At 47.0% G+C, this 17011-nt stretch overlaps 1 protein-coding gene across 1 annotated transcript in view; it reads left to right on the forward strand.

Annotated features, from left to right (window-relative positions):
- Positions 1-17011, forward strand: part of GNAI1 (G protein subunit alpha i1) — an 80829-nt gene that overhangs the window by 40984 nt on the left and 22834 nt on the right. The window contains exons 2-4 of the mRNA XM_040413100.1: positions 785-827; positions 912-1053; positions 3468-3625. Of these exons, the coding sequence (XP_040269034.1) occupies positions 823-827; positions 912-1053; positions 3468-3625 (305 nt within the window). The 5' untranslated portion in view covers positions 785-822. The remainder of the gene's footprint in view (positions 1-784; positions 828-911; positions 1054-3467; positions 3626-17011) is intronic.

Consider the following 17011-nt stretch of genomic DNA (forward strand, 5'->3'; position numbering starts at 1 on the left):
GCATTTCCGTATGTGTTCTGTTTTTTTGCGGACCCATTGACTTGAATGGAGCCACGGAACGTGATTTGCGGGCAATAATAGGACATGTTCTATCTTTAAACGAAACGGAATGCATACGGAGTACATTCCGGTTTTTTTTGCGGAACCATTGAAATGAATGGTTCCGTATACGGAACGCAAAAAACGGGCAGTAAACGGGGGGAAAAAACGGTTGTGTGCAGGAGGCCTTATGCTGTGTGCCTGAATTAATGTGAGGCTCGTGGTTTTATTACATTAGTACCTCCACGTGGCTCATATTAATAGCAAGTGAACCTATCATGTCGCCATATAATTAGCTATATGGGGTTAATGATGGTGTCGCTTTCCGTTCCGTTCAAATATAGAACATGTCCTATTATTGTCCGCATAACGGACAAGGATAGTACTGTTCTATTAGGGGCCAGCTGTTCCGTTCCGCAAAAAACGGAATGCACACGGACGACATCCGTATTGTTTCCAGATTTGTTTTTTGCTGGCCGCAAAGTACTGAAAAAGCTATACGGTCATGTGCAAGAGGCCTTAAGGAGTAGAATCTAGCAGAAAATAAATAGTTCTATTCTCACTCCTGATGATACCTCCACTACGAGTATGTCCTGCTCTTCCTGTGTAGTGCTGTTAGCAGTTTAGGATGGTTAAAACTGCTGACAGATTCCCTTTTAAACTTTAGTGACATAACTACAAACTCAGGAACTTGAATAATGATGTCTTTCATCTTCCTCTTTAATGTTTTTTTTTTTTTTTTAAGGTGCTGGAGAATCAGGGAAAAGTACAATCGTCAAACAGATGAAGTAAGTGTGACTGCATTCTGCAATCATCTCCTGCTTTCTGTACAATGTGTGGGGACTTTTGGTAACATTATTCTCCCATTCCAGGATTATCCATGAGGCGGGTTATTCAGAAGAGGAATGCAAACAGTACAAAGCAGTAGTATACAGTAACACTATACAGTCCATCATCGCCATTATTAGAGCCATGGGCAGATTGAAGATAGATTTTGGAGACCCAACAAGAGCGGTATGTATTTGTGTCAGTGGAGCCGTACATATTGGTGCTATCAAGAGAACATGGAAAGATGATCAGCACCTGCAGTCTGGAGATGTGCTGGTAATATGTAGTCATCAGCAAATTAAGGAGAGCTTTATAGCTAGAATAAAGGTGGCCACTCTGGGTTGGTCAGCTCTTGTGCTTCATACATCATTTCATGTATGGTGACCTCCAGTCAGGCTATGGGAGCAGTCTCCTTGCAATTGCAATAATTATAAGAAGGATTTTTTTGTCGAGTAAGTGTGTTGTGGGTAGCATTTTTTTTAGTCAGCAATTTTTTTACCTGCATTTTTTTTTCTTCAGTACTATAGCGAAATGGGGAAAAGGTATGAAGAAAAAATTGCCACTAAAAAACTATCCAAAGCCAAAACATCCAGCATGTTAACCATACTAGTTTTGCAAAACCTGGAGTGCCGGAGGTTGCTTACCACTGCCCTATGTCAAAACAAGAATTTTGGAAAAGGGACATAATCAAAAAGAAAAGTACTTTACTTTAGTTGCACGTTGGGCTATTAAAAAAATAATAAATTAAAAAAATGGGAACAACTTTTTCCCTATTTTCACATGTATAAAAAAAAGAAATCAAGAAAATACTAGCGTACAAATGACATGAGTTATACCTCATATCAGTGGAAAAAGTTATTCACAGCCAAACAGAAAAACTAGACATGCTGGTAAAGTATTCTTTATACACTCACCTAAAGAATTATTAGGAACACCTGTTCTATTCCTCATTAATGCAATTATCTAGTCAACCAATCACATGGCAGTTGCTTCAATGCATCTAGGGGTGTGGTCCTGGTCAAGACAATCTCCTGAACTCCAAACTGAATGTCAGAATGGGAAAGAAAGGTGATTTAAGCAATTTTGAGCGTGGCATGGTTGTTGGTGTCAGACAGGCCGGTCTGAGTATTTCACAATCTGCTCAGTTACTGGGATTTTCACTCACAACCATTTCTAGGGTTTACAAAGAATGGTGTGAAAAGGGAAAAACATCCAGTATGCGGCAGTCCTGTGGGCAAAAATGCCTTGTGGATGCTAGAGGTCAGAGGAGAATGGGCCGACTGATTCAAGCTGATAGAAGAGCAACGTTGACTGAAATAACCACTCGTTACAACCGAGGTATGCAGCAAAGCATTTGTGAAGCCACAACACGCACAACCTTGAGGCGGATGGGCTACAACAGCAGAAGACCCCACCGGGTACCACTCATCTCCACTACAAATAGGAAAAAGAGGCTACAATTTGCACGAGCTCACCAAAATTGGACTGTTGAAGACTGGAAAAATGTTGCCTGGTCTGATGAGTCTCGATTTCTGTTGAGACATTCAAATGGTAGAGCCCGAATTTGGCGTAGACAGAATGAGAACATGTATCCATCCTCTGATGGCTACTTCCAGCAGGATAATGCACCATGCCACAAAGCTCGAATCATTTCAAATTGGTTTCTTGAACATGACAATGATTTCACTGTACTAAAATGGCCCCCACAGTCACCAGATCTCAACCCAATAGAGCATCTTTGGGATGTGGTGGAACGGGAGCTTCGTGCCCTGGATGTGCATCCGTCAAATCTCCATCAACTGCAAGATGCTATCCTATCAATACGGGCCAATATTTCTAAAGAATGCTATCAGCACCTTGTTGAATCAATGCCACGTAGAATTAAGGCAGTTCTGAAGGCAAAAGGGGGTCCAACACCCTATTAGTATGGTGTTCCTAATAATTCTTTAGGTGAGTGTATATTTCTTAGTTTTTATGTTTAAAGGTGTTGTCTCACTTCAGTAAGTGACATTTATCATGTAGAGAAAGTTAATACAAGGCACTTACTAATGTATTGTTATTATCCACATTGTATCTTTTGCTGGCTGGTTTCATTTTCCTATCACTTTATACGCTGCTCGTTTCCATGGTTACAGACCACTCTGCAATCCAGTAGCGGTGGTTGTGCTTGCACAATATAGGAAAAACCACTAGCCTATGTGCGCTCCCATGGTCCCGGCCACCAGAGAGGCTGACGCTTTTTCCTATAGAGTGCAAGCACGACCACCACTGATGGATTGCAGGGTGGTCTGAAACCATGGAAACGAGCAGTGTATAATGTGATAGAAAAATGAATCCAACCAGCAAAGGAAGCAATATGGGCAATCGCAATACATTAGTAAGTGCTTTTATTAACTTCCTCTACATGATAAATGCTACTTACTGACGTTTGACAACCCCTTTAATATAAGACCAATTAGGACCTGGGATGATTAATGTTCTCTTTAAGGAAACCCTAAAGGTGACAGCCATTGCTAGGGTGATGTGGATTGCGGACTACTGTAAATAAGTTGTGCACCTTAGATGAGCCATAAATATCGTTATCTTGTAATTTATTACAGGATGATGCTCGTCAGCTTTTTGTCTTAGCTGGAGCTGCAGAGGAAGGTTTTATGACGGCTGAGCTGGCCGGAGTCATCAAGCGTTTATGGAAAGATGGTGGAGTACAGGCCTGCTTTAACAGATCGAGAGAATACCAGCTCAATGACTCTGCAGCCTAGTGAGTATATATTTTCCATTTATAGGCACACGTTTACTATCTTTTACACTACTAGAAAGTACAGTATGTACAGCTCTCTGGTCTAGACTGGGTATTTGCAATTTGGCCCTTTTATCTGTGTTGTATACATAACCTTCTGCTCAGTGACTGCACACAACAGCCACAATGTCTAAAATAGCTGGGCCTTATGACAGTTTAACTTTTTGGAAAAGGTAATGGTTTCAAAAAGAATTTATAGAAGGCACTTTGATATTGATGTCTCACTCTTAGGCCTCTTACACACAACCTTAGTTTGGTTCCACATCCGAGACGCATTTTTTATGGTTTGGGTGCAGACCCATTCACTTCAATGGGGCTGCAAAAGATGTGGACAGCACTCTGTGCTGTCCGCGTCCGTTGCTCCGTTCCGGGGCCCCGCAAATATTATAGATCATGTCCTATTCTTGTCCATTTTGTGGACAAGACTAGGCATTTCTTTAATGGGCCGTCTGTTCCGTTCCACAAATTTGCGGACTGTAAAACACGGCACGTTCGTGTGCTAGAGGCCTTAGGCCTCATGCACACAACCATATGTATTTTGCGGTCCACAAAAACTGATTTGCAAAAAATACAGATGACATCCGTGTGCATTCCTTATTTTGCGGAACGGAACAGCTGGCCCCTAATTGAACAGTCCTATCCTTGTCTGTAATGTGGACAATAATAGGGCATGTTCTACTTTTTAGCAGAATGGAAATACGGACAAACGGAATGCACACGGAGCACCTTCCGTTTTTTTTTGTGAACCCATTCAAATGAATAATTACGTATACAGTCCGCAAAGAAAACGGAACGGACACGGAATGAAAATACGTTCGTGTGCATGAGGCCCTAAGGCCAGGAGAAGCAGCCAGGTAATCGTTAACAAGCGTTCATACGAATTCTCGTTAGCGATTATCTGGTGCTGTAAATTCCACCGATTTACCCAATGAACGAGCAAAAAAGGAGTGTCTCCCAACTTTCCTAGAAATTAGAACATCAGATCTGCCTAGCTATGCAGTGAAAATTGCCCATTTCATGTAAATACATAGTTAGGCAAATATGCCTTTTAAGGAGCATCAGAAAGTTGGGTAACGCCACAGTCTAAACTGGGTAGGTGGCATATACTCAATGATGAACAGTGTATCATAGCAGCATGGTTTGTATTTTATACAACCAATATGCCCTCCATCACCAAACCACCATAGGTTGTTACCCAGCTTTCCCAGACTGCTGAATACTAAACCTGACTAAGTATACATGGATATATTCCCAAATCTCACATTGTAAAATACATAGTCAGATTTGCTATCCAGGAGCTTGAAAAAGCTGGGTAAGAATCCCTGTGATGGGCAAATCTGAAAAGCCTTGCAGTGACGAATCCTGTAAGCTGTGGTATAGCTAAGCAGATTTGCCATTCAGCATCCTGGGAAAGTAGACTTGCAAAGAAGGTAGAGCTGTAGTGGGGACTGCTGAATATGAAGTATACCTGAGTAAATCCCCCTTTTCGCTCCTAAATTCTTCCATTGCTAAGCAGGTTTGCCTTTCAGTGTCCTGGGACAGCTGGGTAGCAAAGTATGCGGAGCTGTAATAGAGATCTGCTGAGTACTATATCAAACTAGATTAATCACCTTCCAGTTGATCCATAACTTGCTACCCAGCTTTCCTGGGACCCTGAAAGGCAAATCTAGCAAGCTGTGACACAGTTCTGTAGCGAGAGAGATTTATGTAGGTAGTTACAGTGTTAATCGGATCTCTATTGCAGCTCCACATTGTTTGCTGCCCAGCTTTCCTGGGATCCTGAATGGTCCTATGTCGAGTGCTATGGATCTGCTGATTACCATGTCTACCTAGATACATTTCCATCTCGCAACCAAATTGTGCCATAGCTAGACAATTTGCCTTTCGGGGTCTTGGGAAAGCTGGGGAGAAAATAATGGGAAGCTATAATAGAGTTCTGAGGAATAATAGAACTGCTTATATACACTGCTCAAAAAAATAAAGGGAACACTTAAACAACACAATGTAACTCCAAGTCAATCACACTTCTGTGAATTCAAACTGTCCACTTAGGAAGCAACACTGAGTGACAATCAATTTCACATGCTGTTGTGCAAATGGGATAGACAACAGGTAGAAATTATAGGCAATTAGCAAGACACCCCCAATAAAGGAGTGGTTCTGCAGGTGGTGACCACAGACCACTTCTCAGTTCCTATGCTTCCTGGCTGATGTTTTGGTCACTTTTGAGTGCTGGCGGTGCTTTCACTATAGTGGTAGCATGAGACGGAGTCTACAATCCACACAAGTGGCTCAGATAGTGCAGCTTATCCAGGATGGCACATCAATGCGAGCTGTGGCAAGAAGGTTTGCTGTGTCTGTCAGCGTAGTGTCCAGAGCATGGAGGCGCTACCAGGAGACAGGCCAGTACATCAGGAGACGTGGAGGAGGCCGTAGGAGGGCAACAACCCAGCAGCAGGACCGCTACCTCCGCCTTTGTGCTAGGAGGAACAGGAGGAGCACTGGCAGAGCCCTGCAAAATGACCTCCAGCAGGCCACAAATGTGCATGTGTCTGCTCAAACGGTCAGAAACAGACTCCATGAGGGTGATATGAGGGCCCGACGTCCACAGGTGGGGGTTGTGCTTACAGCCCAACACCGTGCAGGATGTTTAGCATTTGCCAGAGAACACCAAGATTGGCAAATTCGCCACTGGCGCCCTGTGCTCTTCACAGATGAAAGTAGGTTCACACTGAGCACATGTGACAGACGTGACAGAGTCTGGAGACGCCGTGGAGAATGTTCTGCTGCCTGCAACATCCTCCAGCATGACCGGTTTGGCCTTGGGTCAGTAATGGTGTGGGGTGGCATTTCTTTGGAGGGCCGCACAGCCCTCCATGTACTCGCCAGAGGTAGCCTGACTGCCATTAGGTACCGAGATGAGATCCTCAGACCCCTTGTGAGACCATATGCTGGTGCGGTTGGCCCTGGGTTCCTCCTAATGCAAGACAATGCTAGACCTCATGTGGCTGGAGTGTCTCAGCAGTTCCTGCAAGACGAAGGCATTGATGCTATGGACTGGCCCGCCCGTTCCCCAGACCTGAATCCAATTGAACACATCTGGGACATCATGTCTCGCTCTATCCACCAACGTCACGTTGCACCACAGACTGTCCAGGAGTTGGCAGATGCTTTAGTCCAGGTCTGGGAGGAGATCCCTCAGGAGACCGGCCGCCACCTCATCAGGAGCATGCACAGGCATTGTAGGGAGGTCATACAGGCACGTGGAGGCCACACACACTACTGAGCCTCATTTTGACTTGTTTTAAGGACATTACATCAAAGTTGGATCAGCCTGTAGTGTGTTTTTCCACTTTAGTTTTGAGTGTGACTCCAAATCCAGACCTCCATGGGTTGAAAAATTTGATTTCCATTTTTTTTTTTTTTTTTGTGTGTGATTTTTGTTGTCAGCACATTCAACTATGTAAAGAACAAAGTATTTCAGAAGAATATTTAATTAATTCAGATCTAGGATGTGTTATTTTTGTGTTCCCTTTATTTTTTTGAGCAGTGTACATCTCCCATGGTTAGCCACAGTTGCCTTGCAGGAACTTGGAAAAGCTGGATATCGTTTACTATTTTGCAAATTGTAGAAAACATAAAATTCACCTATTCCAGTTGTATTTTTTGCCTGGTGCTCCATAGATTTGCATCAGGCCTTTCAGCGTTCAGCATGATGGCTTACAGGCACCATTATAGTTGATGGGAGCTAAGCCCTTCCTCTTTCTCCGAAACTCCGGTTTTATCCATGTAATGCTGGTGCACCTAGTCAGTCTCCAGCCGAAGATGGAGGAGGCTAGGCAGAAATGGCTCTTGCTTAAAGGATGACTGCCATATTTTCATCAAAAAATCCATTTTAGCATATGTTACTGCTGCAGCAGCATTATGCATAAAGTAATCTTTAGTTTCTTCACTTACCACTGTTTTCCTTGAGTTTTCCCCTTAGTTACGGCTGTTTTGAATCCTACATTATGAGGCTCTTTTCAAGATGTTCTCTGAGGCCAAAACTGCATTCCCTCAGGTCACATACAAACTTGCTGTAGCCAGCAGCTCCCTGCCAGCCAATCAGATTGGATTACTGAGAGACACGCCTCCTCACTCTGAAGCCTAATGCAGGCATGCAGTGTTAAGGACCGCCCCTCTGTTTTCCTTGCTGACAGACAAGCTATAGCAACGGTCTTTTAAGGGAGCAGTGGAAAGGGACAGGGGACATTAATGAAAGCTGTTATTATAAGGAAATTACAGATCTTTTGACAATCAATGACAGACTAACTCAGGTATACATGCCTAGCTCTAATAAACTAGCAAATAAAAAAATATGACCGTTATCCTTTAACTGTCGGAGGCATTTTTATTCAAGAATTTATTTTTTCATGGTTTTGGACGTTGTGTTCATTTTAAAGAGGTATTCTGGTTCTATGAAATTCTCCTCTATCCACTTGGGTATCTTCGGAAACCCCATAGAAATGAATGGAGTGGCCATGTGGGTGCCCAACCTGCCGCTCCGTTCATTTTGGGGGGCTCCACATGGCATGGGGCTCTCGTGATGGGTGGCTATCTCAGTGATACTCCTTTAACTCTGACTGCTATATCAGCGCTTCCTCTGCTTCAGTTTACAAGCTTAAGAGAAGCTGGTTATGTCTGTTGTCTCAAGCGAGGGATTAAAGACACAAATGGATCAGTGGGGATCTGTCTGCACCGTCTTCTGCAGTCGTAAGGAATGATTCACTTACTGTCATTTTGGGTGTAGGAGGCAAGTTTATAAGCTACGTTCTGTCCACCTGTAGGAAGTGTCTGGCAGCCAAGAGTTAAACCTGATTTATAGCCATAACTTTTTTACTTGCATATCAAAATGTTTAACCCTTTCTTTCCTGGGTCATTTTTCACCTTCCTGAACGGACGGTTTACAGAACGCTTTTACTTATTCAAACCATTCTGAGATTGGTTTCTTGTGACACATTGTACTTCATGTTATTGGTAAATCTGCGTCTAAGGCCTCTTTCACACTTGCGTTGTCCGGATCCGGCGTGTACTCCACTTGCCGGAATTACACGCCGGATCCGGAAAAACGCAAGTGTACTGAAAGCATTTGAAGACTGATCAGTCTTCAAAATGCTTTCAGTGTTACTATAGCAGCCAGGACGCTATTAAGCGGGGAGCGGTATACTTACAGTCCGTGCGGCTCCCGGGGCGCTCCAGAATGACGTCAGAGCGCCCCATGCGCATGGATGACGTGTCCATGTGATCACATGATCCATGCGCTTGGGGCGCCCTGATGTCACTCTGAAGCACCCCGGGAGCCGCACGGACTGTAAGTATACTGCTCCCCCGCTCCCCGCTAAACTTTACCATGGCTGCCAGGACTTTAGCGTCCCGGCAGCCATGGTAACCATTCAGAAAAAGCTAAACGCCGGGTCCGGCAATGCGCCGAAACGACGTTTAGCTTAAGGCCGGATCCGGATCAATGCCTTTCAATGGGCATTCATTCCGGATCCGTAGATGCGGCAAGTGCTCCGGATTTTTGGCCGGAGCAAAAAGCGCAGCATGCTGCGGTATTTTCTCCGGCCAAAAAAAACGTTCCGTTCCGGAACTGAAGACATCCTAATGCATCCTGAACGGATTTCTCTCCATTCAGAATGCATTAGGATAATCCTGATCAGGATTCTTCCGGCATAGAGCCCCGACGACGGAACTCTATGCCAGAAGAAAAGAACGCAAGTGTGAAAGAGCCCTAAGGCTCCATTCACACGTCCGTGTGTGTTTTGCGGATCCGCCATTTATTTTTTTTATTAGAATTTTAGATGCAATTTTTAAGAAAATTTCCAAAACCTACTTTTTAATTCAGTTATGGAGTCACTTTGCGGGGCTTACACAATAGAAACAACCCGTAACTGACCTAATTTTAGAAACTAAACCCCTCAAGTTATTCAAATACGATTTTACAAACTCTGTTAACCCTTTAGGTGTCCCACAACATTTAAATTAAAATAGAGGAGAAATGTCTAAATTTCACTTTTTTTTTTTTTGCACATTTGACGTTTTAATCCATTTTTACTGTACAACAAGGGTTAACAGCTAAACAAAACTCAATATTTATTAGGCCTGTTTCACACTTGCATTGCTGATTCCAGTTTTGAGATCTGCAATTAAACGGATACGTGCCATTTAATACGTCCAGATGCACTAGTAAGAAAATCATTGTAAGTCAATTGCGCCAGATCAGATTTTTTTAGGTAACAAAAAAAAAAAACGCATCCGACACCATTGACTTACATTGATTTTAATGCCGGATCCGGTTTCTTCCGTTTTGCAGACCAGACACAAAACAGCAGCTTGTAGTGGTTTTGAATCTGGCCAAACAACGCAGCAAACTGGAACGAAAATTCATCCTGATCAGTTTTGTCACCTTTGACAATGAATGCCGGATCTCAAAACCGGAAAGCCACAACGCAAGTGTGAAACAGGCCTTACTCGGATTCTGCAACTTACAGAAACTCCCTATATGTGGTCATAAACTGCTGTTATGGGCACACGGCAAGGCTTAGAAGGGAAGGAGCAACATATGAATTTTGGACGGCAGATTTCGCTGGGATAATTTTCAGGTGCCATTTTTTTCAGGAAGAGTTGACGTTTATATTAGTACCATTTTGGCGTACATGTTTTTTTTTTTTTTTTTTTTTGTTTCTTTGCAGAGTTCACCTGATAGGGTAGATCATATTTTTATGGATGCAGCAATACCAACTATGTCTAATTTTTTTTTATATTTATCTTATTAAAAAAGGGGTCCTTTAAAAAAAAAAAAAACTTTTTTTTTTATTGGAAAAAAAACACTTTTTTTTACTCTTTTTATTTTCCAAGTATAGGATACAGCAGGGCCCGGTTGTCAGTCACTTTCAGGCCCCTGCACTGATTGGGTGCACACAGGTGAGGGTTCAGCTCAAATCGGTGGGTTCGGCTGACAGTCTAATGCATAGGGCAAGTCTAGAATTTAAACTACAACCCAGTGGGTAATCATTCCACTGAAGCCTCATGCCCACGGCCGTAGTTTTGTTCTTCGGCCGATCATACACTGAGATATTCATTTCCTTGGGTCTGCAAAAAAAATGCGGACAGCAAATGGATGTCATCCATGTGCTGTCAGCATCTGTGTGGCCTTTCCGTGAATTATAGAACATGTCCTGTTCTTTTCTATTTTGCTGGAAGAATGTGGCATGCACACGGCCGATATCCGCAATTTGCGGACCTTGCCATGAGACCTGAGATGTAGCCTGTGCTATGTCTTCTGAAAATGTAAGAAACAATTCTCCTGGTAGTTTGAAGGTAAGAGAGTAGCAAATAACTGCGATCTAATGGTCCGTTCAGCAGCATGGCTTGTATTGTTGGCAGGCTAATGACGAACACATCTGTCAGCACACGTACAGAACAGATGAGCCGGCATCCACAGTGGCTTTATTAGAAAACCACTTAGCTCTGAACTTGACATACCAGCTCTGTATAATCTAGGAGTCCACCAACCTGTTGTAGGAAAAAATAAAGCCGAGCGGAGACAGAGGCTGATGTAAATAGCTGGAGTGCTCATGTCCACCCACTGCCTTATTCCTATGGCTGATGCATGATGCACTATTCCCGGCTTCCAAAAATAAGTGTCTGAAATATTCCAGCCCTGCAAGAGAGAGAACATGTCTGAGAGGAAGCATACAAAGGCCATGTTATGTCTCGTGGGAATGCCTTAAATATTTGTGCTTGTCCACGCTGATGTATATAGATACAAGAATAGTACTGTTGTAAGAGCAGTAATGCTACAGTCTACATAAAACAGCCGCACACATAACGGACTTGCGTCTGGCTGACCAGGCATAATTACTGCCAGAATCCCCGCCATCTCCAGGGGAAGGCCTTGGAGACGATGAAATACGGCTAGTTGCCGACATACCCGATGCTGAGTTACAGCTTGTATTAGGATTTATTCACAAGGCAGATTTTTCCGCTGGAAACCACAGCAAGGATTAAGGCCTCTTACACGCATCAGTGAATGACGGATATGTGCTGTTTGGTCTCCGCGGACCCCTCCCGTATCCATTGGATTTATTTCACACATCAGTGGTTTTCCATTTTGTCCGTGGTAACTGATCTCTCACATGCATAATAGTCTGTGATTTTCATTGACCATTGGTAGGAGATGCTCTGGAAACTCTTTTTCAGGCTAGCCGTGTCTGTGGAATACGGATGACACGCGGATCCTTCAGACATCTTGTCACGGATGTCAACACAGACATGTGAAAGGGGCTTTGTTTAGTTTTTTTGTTCGTTTTTTTCCCACAATGTGGAGGCAGTGCTTATATGAAACATTTTTGTGTTAGATTTTAGCAATGAAATGAAAATGTACCAAAATCTGCTTCCGAAACGATGAACATACCCTTCTAGTTCATGGTTCTGATCTATACTGTTTGCTGCAGTTAGCAAGCAGGCTTTTCATCTTCAGATCTACTGTGCAGTGTTTAATGTAAAGACGACCACTCGCGAAATGCAGAAGAAGCAGGGAATACTGGGAAATTGGAGTATCAAAGCCTGCAGAATGGATAGTGAGAAACTGGCTTGTGCTATAGAATCAGTACAAGTAAATGAATGCAATCTATGGACTAGTTTACATAACTTTTGATGTGTTTTTATTTATAGAAGAGTGAATATCCTGTTGGGCAATATGTTTGCATTCTGGGACATCCCCCTGAGGGGCAGTTGAGAAGTATAGCTTTAAAGGGAGTCTGTGTTCCCAGGAAATTCCCTGTTAAACCAGGAACAATTCCATGTAGGGCTGGGTCAGCTGAATGTAATGATACCGTTAACTTAACGATCCATTGCTTCATTCTGAAGAAGTTCTATTAATAAACACTCTTCAACATTGAAATTGCAACATCAAGAAGGACAAGCCGTAAGGTTATGCAAATCAAGGAAGTAGCAAGTGTCAACAAGATCTTACATATGATGACATTTTAAGCACCTAGCTCCAATCTGTGTCTAGGCCAAGATGTCAGCAATGTTCAGTGTTTCATGTACTGGTGGTAGGGAGAACAACGACAAACTGGAATGACAGCAAGAGGTGCACATAGGAGAACCTCTGCTTGGACAAGTTGTCTGATTACAGAAATGATGCTTTTTGATCCATTCTGTGAAATTGGACATCACATCCCACACTTAGGATGGCAAACAGTGTCTACACAAACCAACAGAAGACGTTTGCATGATATTGGGCTAGGAGCCAGACATCAAGCAACAGGTGTTCCATTGACCTCATGCCACTGTTCTGAAATGCTGCCATGGTGCACAGCAGGATGACAATGGAAGTCTATCCTCTTCGCCGATGAATCCTGCTTTCTCGCCCATATTCCTTGGGGGACACAGGAAACCATGGTATAGCTCTGCTCCCTAGGAGGCGTGACACTAAGTGAAAGCTGTAAGCCCCTCCTCCATCAGCTATACCCTTCAGCCTGGAGAAGAGACTGCCAGTTTTTGCTTAGTGTCCAAGGAGGCAAGACACCCCCTGCTTATGCAGGGTTGTTTTCCTATGATTTTTTATTTTTGCGTTATTTGTTGTTTTTAATTCGGTTTTTTTCTACTTACAGGGACAACAGAGGCGCATTAGACCCCTCTGTTTCTCCCGGGGTTGAGTTGCGCCAGTGCCGGTAATTCCGCACTGCCGCCTCCCCCACAGAAGACAAGGTGGACCAGGGCAGCCTCGCTCCCCTGCGTCCCGCCAGCTCAGGGTCGCCCGCACGCCAAGTCCCTCCCCCGGCTTCCTGCCACTGCGGTGCCAGGAGCTGAAGGGGCGACCCCGCTGGATGGATTGAGGGTGAAGACAGCGTATGGTGAGACAGGCTGCTCCAGCCTCCCCTTCCTCCCTCCCACCGCTGCTACAGGCCTCCTGGGCTCCCATGGCCACTGTTACTACATGGCCACTGCTACATCGTGGTACCATGCCTGTACTGCTTGTAGGGAACCCTTTCCCCGGGGGCAGTCTGATCCGCACTGTACTGCATGCCGGGCTCCACCGCAGCCTCAGTCGCCCGCTGTGTCGCTCCCTGCTGCCTCTGACCCGCCTGACTGGGCTAGATCCCTGTCCCAGGCCGTGGAAAGCCTCACTCATGTCGTGGGCCGCCTAATAGACAGGCCGCCTACCCCGCAGGACGCCACTCTTACTGTCGCGCCCTCCGGGTCCACCGCTTCTGCCGCTGCAGCGGGTTCACTCTCCTTTAGTGACCCCTCCCGAGCTAGGCACTCTCAGAAGCGTATTAGAGTAGAGCGAGCCTCCTCCTCGGATGCCTCCCTCTCCCCGCCACGCGTGCGCACCCAGACGAGCCTCTCCTCTCCAAAGGATTCGCTCTCTGAAGGTGAATTGGCGGTTTCAGATTTGGAAATGGACTCGGCCCTGCCGTCCAAGCTAGCCTCAGCGATGGGTCAACTCATCTCTGATATTCGTGACACCTTTAAGGTGCAGGATGATCCCCCTAGCTCGGACGCAGCTAGCGTCTCATTTATCAGACCCAGGCAGGTCTCAAAAGTCTTTCCAATCCACTCTGATTTCTCCTCTGTGGTGTCTAAGGCTTGGGCTCGCCCGGACGCCCGTTTTGTCAACCCCAAGAAGCTGGACATTTGCTATCCTTTTCCAGCAGATGTCGTGGCCACATGGTCTTCCCCACCCAAGGTGGACCCCCCTGTGGCCCGGCTGTCAAAGAACACGGCCATCCCTGTTCCCGACGGGTCCTCTCTTCAGTCAGCGGAGGACCGTCGCATGGAGACCCTTTCTAAGGGCATTTTTGCTGCCTCCGGTTCTGCTCTCAGACCGGTTTTTGCCTCTGCTTGGGCAGGGAAAGCAATCTCTGCTTGGGGTGCGCAGCTGGAACAGGAGTTGGACTCGGACGTCCCTATCCAGGACCTGCGTTCCTTGGCCCAGCTTATTGTTCGGGCCGGGAATTTTGTTTGTGAGGCCTCCCTTGATGCGGGAGCCCTTATTGCACGCTCCTCCGCCCTGGCAGTTTCCGTCAGGAGGGAGCTCTGGCTGAAGGTTTGGAAAGCGGACGCTGCCTCCAAACGTTCCTTGGCGGGGCTACCGTTTGCGGGTTCCCGCCTTTTCGGGGTCCGCCTAGACGAACTTATTTCGGAGGCCACGGGTGGTAAAAGCACCCATCTTCCTCAACCCCAAGCCAGGGGCGCCCCCCGCGGACGCCCTGGTGCGTCTCGTTTTCGGTCCTCCCGCAGGGCCTCTGGGGCTCCCACCACAGCTGCCGCTTCGGCTCCTCCCCAGGACAAGCATAGGAAGCCGTTTTTTTCGGGCTCAGCCCTCCTGGCGCAAGCCGCAGGCTGCCCGCACACCCGCAGCAAAGCAATCCTCTGCCTGAAGGCGCGCCCCCACCCACCCGGGTGGGGGGCCGGCTCCTCCTTTTCAGGGACGTCTGGTTGGCTCACGTCTCCGACGCCTGGGCCCTCGAAATTGTGTGCTCCGGATACAAAATCGAATTTGCATCCTTCCCTCCAGATCGGTTCTTTCGCTCCCGCCCGCCACGGGACCCGAAACGCGCGGTTGCGTTCTCCGCGGCCGTTCAAGCCTTACTGGACAGGGGGGTGATTACCCCCGTTCCTCTAGAGGAAAGGTTCCAAGGGTTCTACTCGAACCTCTTTGTAGTTCCCAAGAAGGGAGGTTCCATGCGGCCCATTTTGGACCTCAAAAAGCTCAACCGTTTTCTCCTCCTTCGACGGTTTCGGATGGAGTCCCTCCGTTCCGCGGTGGCTTCCCTGGAGCAGGGAGATTTCATGTCTTCCATCGATATACAGGATGCCTACCTCCATGTTCCGGTAGCCCGGTGTCACCATCGCTTCCTCCGATTCGCCGTGGGGGACCTCCACTTCCAGTTTGTCGCCCTTCCCTTTGGGCTGGCAACAGCCCCCCGGGTGTTCACCAAGGTCCTGGCCCCGGTTTTGGCCTTACTCCGTTCCAGGGGTGTTTTTCTGCTACCGTACTTGGACGATATCCTCATCAAGGCTCCGTCCCTTTCTCAAGCGGTTGCCAGCGTGGATCTCACTCTAGAGACTCTGACGAGGTTCGGTTGGGTCATCAACTTCCCCAAGTCCTCCCTTCCCCCCTCCAGACAACTGGTCTTCCTGGGAATGCTTTTAGACACGGGAGCGGCGGAAGTACGTCTTCCCTCGGAAAAACGTCTGATCCTCCGTGGGGCGGTTCGGGGTCTCCTTCTCCACCGTCGACCGTCCTTCCGCTTCTGCATGCGGGTCTTGGGGCAGATGGTTGCCTGCTTCGAGGCGATCCCGTTTGCGCAGTTTCACTCCCGCCCTCTCCAACGGGCGATCCTCTCCTCCTGGGACAAATCGCCGCAGTCTCTGGATCATCCCTTCCATCTATCGCCTCCGGTGAGGTCATCTCTCCGCTGGTGGTTACAGTCCCCTCTTCTGGGCAGGTCTTTTCTGCCACTCAACTGGTTGGTGGTTACAACCGATGCCAGTCTCTTGGGCTGGGGAGGCGTGTTTCCTCCCCGATCCGTCCAGGGCATTTGGTCTCCATTGGAGTCCAAACTCTCGATCAATGTCCTGGAGCTGAGAGCGGCCCTTTTGTCTCTACGACACTGGACTCATCTGTTGAAGGGTCATCCAGTTCGTGTACAATCGGACAACGCCACGGCTGTGGCGTACATAAACCACCAGGGGGGCACTCGCAGCGCTGCTGCAATGAGGGAGGTCTCCAGCATTCTCCGTTGGGCGGAAGCCCACGTCCCGGCCCTATCGGCAATTTTTATTCCAGGGGTGGACAATTGGGCGGCGGACTTCCTCAGTCGCACCACTGTCGACCCCGGCGAGTGGTCTCTTCACCCGGAGGTATTCGAGGCCATTTGCCTTCGTTGGGGCATACCGGACGTGGACCTCATGGCCTCCAAGTTCAATCACAAGGTCCCCGCCTATCTGTCCAGGGCCAGGGATCCGGGAGCTTGCGGAGCCGACGCCCTCGTTCTTCCTTGGCGAGGCTTCGCGCGTCCATACATATTCCCTCCCATCCCACTCCTGCCCAAGGTCCTTCGGAAGATCGCGGCGGAAGGCGTCTCGGTGATTCTGGTCGCTCCGGACTGGCCCCGCCGGTCTTGGTATGCCGACCTCATGCTGCTCCTGGCAGACGCGCCCTGGCCGCTGCCCGCCAGGGAAGATCTTCTCTCTCAGGGACCGATCTTCCACCCGCGTTTAAGGTCCCTACGTTTGACGGCGTGGTTGTTGAGACCACCGTCCTGACACGTAGGGGTTTTTCTGCGGACG

The sequence above is a fragment of the Bufo bufo genome, chromosome 1, assembly GCF_905171765.1.
Source record: "Bufo bufo chromosome 1, aBufBuf1.1, whole genome shotgun sequence".
NCBI classification, from domain to species: domain Eukaryota; kingdom Metazoa; phylum Chordata; class Amphibia; order Anura; family Bufonidae; genus Bufo; species Bufo bufo.